General features: G+C 37.8%; 1 protein-coding gene across 1 annotated transcript; it reads left to right on the forward strand.

Moving 5' to 3' along the window:
- The first annotated feature begins 573 nt into the window (after positions 1–573).
- LOC145502152 (uncharacterized) lies at positions 574–4,086 on the forward strand. Its single transcript, XM_081481424.1, has 5 exons — positions 574–592; positions 1,470–1,591; positions 2,151–2,237; positions 2,385–2,439; positions 3,812–4,086. Exons 1-5 carry the CDS (start codon positions 574–576, stop codon positions 4,084–4,086), a joined length of 558 nt encoding a protein of 185 aa, XP_081337550.1.
- The last annotated feature ends 412 nt before the right edge of the window (positions 4,087–4,498 follow it).

Raw genomic sequence — 4,498 nt, forward strand, 5'->3', positions numbered from 1 at the left:
CCCGGAAGATACTAGTAATTCTAGAAATTAATAAATTATGTGATATGTATGAGTTAACTGACATCTGGAGGCAACGAAACCCAAACGAAGAGAAGTTTACGTGGCGAAATAAGTCTTGAAAAAGACATTGTCTTCTTGATTATTTTCTAATTTCCGGACAGCTTGAACCTGACAAACAAATGCACAATCACTTTCGCTCCTGAAACGGACCACTCTGCTATGTTTATTCACTTTAAAAGTGAAGAACTCAAACAAAAAAAGGTCCAGGTTTTTGTAAATTTAATCAGTCACTCCATGATGAAAATTACGTTTCAATGTTGCCTGTAGAACTCGAAAATTTGAAGCAAAAGTACATTAATGTCGAAGATTTAAATCTGAGATGGGAGCTGATTAAAATGGAGATTAGGGGTTTTTCCGTGAAATGTTCCAAAAACAAATCTAGAGAAAAAAAAGTCCTCTGAAAACATTCTCTAGAACTGCATTAATCATCTGTTTAAAACAGCTGAAGCAGAACCAAATAACAAATATATAATTTGTGAAATTCAAAACATCAGACTACGCCTAAAGAGGGTTATGCAATACAAGGCAAAAGGTACAGTTCTAAGAAGTAAGGTGAAATGGTACGAAGACGGCGAACGCAACAACCATTACCTTTATAACCGTAAGAAAAGAAACTATGAAAAAAAGACAATTGCAAAATTAAAACGCTCTATTGGCACCGTCACAAACGATCAATTCGAGATTCTGCGAGAGCAAATGGAATTTTATAAAGCTCTTTACACTTGGGCCACGCATCCTGAAAATTAAAACGATACAGGCAACTCTTTCTTCGAAAACATTACCCCTTTAGAGAATACGAGCCAGCAAATGTGTCAAGGAAAGGTCTCCGCTGAAGAATGCCTAAAAGCCTTAAACGATTTCCAAAACGAAAAATCGCCGGGAACAGTTTTAACTTTGCTTTTGATACAGGAACTTTGTGAATTTCTCAAAGAAGAGGGATTATTACAGTCATCCCGAAACCAGAAAAAGACACCACATAGCTGGAGAATCTTAGACTAATCTCTCTTCTTAACGTTGACTATAAGATACTGAGGAAAACAATTGCGAAGAGATTAGAAAAAATTCTTCCAAAAATGATTAACTTTGACCAAACCGGTTACATTAAAGGTCGTTATATCGGAGAAAACGTTCGTTTAATTTTGGACAATATGTCATATACAGACAAGAAAAATGTCCCGGGAGTTTCCCTTTTTATTGATTTTCGAAAAGCTGTTGACACTATTGAATGAGATTTCCTTATCGACACCCTTAACGAGTTTAATTTTAGACCTGACGGTATAAACTGGGTGAAAATCTTTTACAATAACGTCACAGCTGTGATTTAAACAATGGCCATGCGTCAGAATTTTTTGCTTTGGAGACGGGTGTCAGACAAGGTTGCCCTCTGTCCGGATTGCGTTTTGTGATAGGTATCGAAGTTCTTGGCAATGCAATTAGAAACAAAAATACGATAAAAGGAATTAAAGTAGGTGAGAAAGAAATCAAAGCGTCTTTATACGTGCGAGAACTGGATTCTATACCAGAACTACTGGTACTTCTAAATAACTTTAAAAATCTCTCTGACTTAAAAATTTATGCTACAAAAGCTGAAGAGATGTGGCTCGGTAGTTGGAAAAACAACCTCGAAACTCCGTTCGGTTTTCGATGGCCACAAGACCCAATAAAAGCCCTTGGTATTTTTTTCTCATACGATTCGCGTAAAGCAACTGAGTTAAATTTTATACAGAAAATCCGGAACCTAGAAGACTTTAAATAGTTGGAAGAGATGAAACCTTACGCTTCTTGGTAAGATAAACATCGTTAAAAAGTTGGGTCTTTCAAAATTAATTTACAATGCATCTGTACTCGTCATCCCTGCACAACTAATTAAAGAAACTAACTCAATAATTTTTAATTTTATTTGGGATAAGAAGCCGTCTAAAATCAAGAAATCAACTATTATTGGCGAGAGAAAACATAGAGTCGCATGGATACCACGCATAAAATCCGAAAGCGTAGCATCCTGGAAAATCATCTCTAACGCAGCCCTAGAGAGATATGCTGGATTACACTTCTTGACAAATTGTAACTATGACATTAACACGCTGCAGGTCGGCAACATACCACCTTTTTATGTTGACGAATGGCAAATGACTAAAGATTCTGTGAGAAGTGAGACTTCCATCACTTATGAAGAGGTAATTTGGAATAATCAAAAAATTTTAATTAATGGTAACCCTGTATTCTACAAAAGTTGGTTTGACGAAAATATAATACGAATCCAGAATCTCTTTCAAGAGGACGCTAAATTCCTGTCCTTTAAAAACTTTTGTTATAAGTTTAAGCTCAAAACGCCCTTCACCCTCTTCTTCGGTCTTATGCTATCTCGACTTCTTGGAGGTTAGTATCTGACAGTCCTCCTTCGCAATGCCCAGAAAGTGGAGAAAAAGAAAAAATCATTTCCACTAAATATGTGTACAACTTGCTTTTGAAGAAATTCTTCGTACCACCTACTGCTAAAACCAAAATCTTAAAGAATGGTTTCACCACGGAAACCGTCCAAAAAGTGTATGAATTACATTTCCAGATCAAGTGTGACATTAAAATAACAACGTTTTATTATAAGATAACACACAACATTCTCGCAACTAAAATGTCTCTTTTTAGAGCCAAAATGTCTGACAACGATGTATGTCCTTAATGCGTGGCTGATACAAACTCCCTAGATCATATGTTCTTACGCTGCTCTTCCGTTATAGCTTTTTTGAAGACCTTTCAAGACTCGTGGACAAATAAAACGAAGCAGCAACTTGCATTATCAAATAGTATGATTTTATACAGTGTTTTTGAAAAAACGGAACATAGATACTCTTTGAGCTCTGTGCTTCTAATTGCGAAATTTTCTATATACTGCACCTGCCTGCACGACGAAAAGCTCTTTTTTCACATTTTTCTCCAACTTCTAAAAAAAAATTAAAAATACAAAAAGAAATTGCATTTAAAAACAAGTCTCTTACTGCTTTCCAAAAATCCTTTCAACATGCACTGACGACGTGGTTTCTTTGTTTTGCTAACTAAGTAATGTTTTTTGGTTTGATATAATGTTTATACTGTACATATACAGCAGCGTTCGTAGTGCTACCTTTTGCTTAAAACTTTAAAGATAAAAAAACTGGACATTTTCCAAACCGTATTGTTTAACTATGTAAACAACGATGTAAGTAGTCGTAACGATCATATTGTAGTGTAAGTAAGTATTGTGCTGTAATGTTATTATTTCCTTTTTTATTTGTTTAGTTTTTTCCTATGTATATTGTGTTTGTTAAAAAATTAAAACCAAATAACAAAAAAAAACCTGTTCCAATTGCAATCTGCTAATTTGAGCGTAATGGCACAAAAAATGTCGACTTTCACTACATGCCTCCCAGTTGCCTTTAAAACAGTTTTAGCTACCTGAAGCTGTAAATACACGAAACTTCGTATTTGAACGAAAACCAACGTAAAATGACGATTTACGATTTAAACCTCCAAATATTTTTTAGAAACGCACCTTTAGCTACTAAGGTGGTCACCATCATCAGAGCACTCTATGAAGGTTTTTCCGCACAGGTGGTTCACAATGGACAGAGGACGCAACCATTAAATATGAGGACTGGTGTAAGACAAGGCTGCCTGCTATCTCCCCTGCTGTTTCTGGTCGCCCTGGACTGGGTGACAAGGACAGCCTTTGACAGGAAGAGAGGTATTCAGTTAACCTCTCTAACATCCTAAGAAAATCTTGACTTTGCCGACGATCTGGCCCTACTATCGCACAGAATTCAAGATATTAGGGAGAAGACACGGGCCTTGGAGGTGCAAGGTGCAAAGCTAGGCCTGAAGATCAATGCCACCAAGACAAAGTTGATGCGTATTGGTACCAAACGTGACGAAGGAGTGTCGGTTGCAGGGGGGCGGATTGACGAAGTGGATGAGTTAACATACCTTAGGAGCATTGTAAGCAAAAAGGGAGGCACTGATAAGGACATTCAGGCACGAATTGGAAAGTAGACAGGCATTTGCGATGCTGAGACCAATATGGCGATCTACAACACTAACAACCAAGACCAAGCTGAGAGTCTTTGGGTCAAATGTGAAGGCGGTGCTCTTGTATGGTTCTGAAACTTGGAGGCTGACTAAGGGATTGGAGCAGAAATTGCAAGTGTTCATCAATAAGAGCCTGAGGAACATCTTGCCGATTTGGTGACCTAGAAAAATTAGCAACAAGGAGCTTTGGAGACAAACAGAGCAGCGACCGATAGAGCAAGAGATAAGGGAAAGAGCTTGGGGCTGGTTCGGCCACACGTTGAGTACACTAGATGGACATGTAGTCAAGAGGGCACTGGAGTGGAACCCACAGGGAAAACGAAAGAGAGGAAGAACCCAGCACACCTGGCGACGTACGAGAATGGCAGAGTTGGAG

The sequence above is a fragment of the Orbicella franksi genome, chromosome 11, assembly GCF_964199315.1.
Source record: "Orbicella franksi chromosome 11, jaOrbFran1.1, whole genome shotgun sequence".
NCBI lineage: Eukaryota > Metazoa > Cnidaria > Anthozoa > Scleractinia > Merulinidae > Orbicella > Orbicella franksi.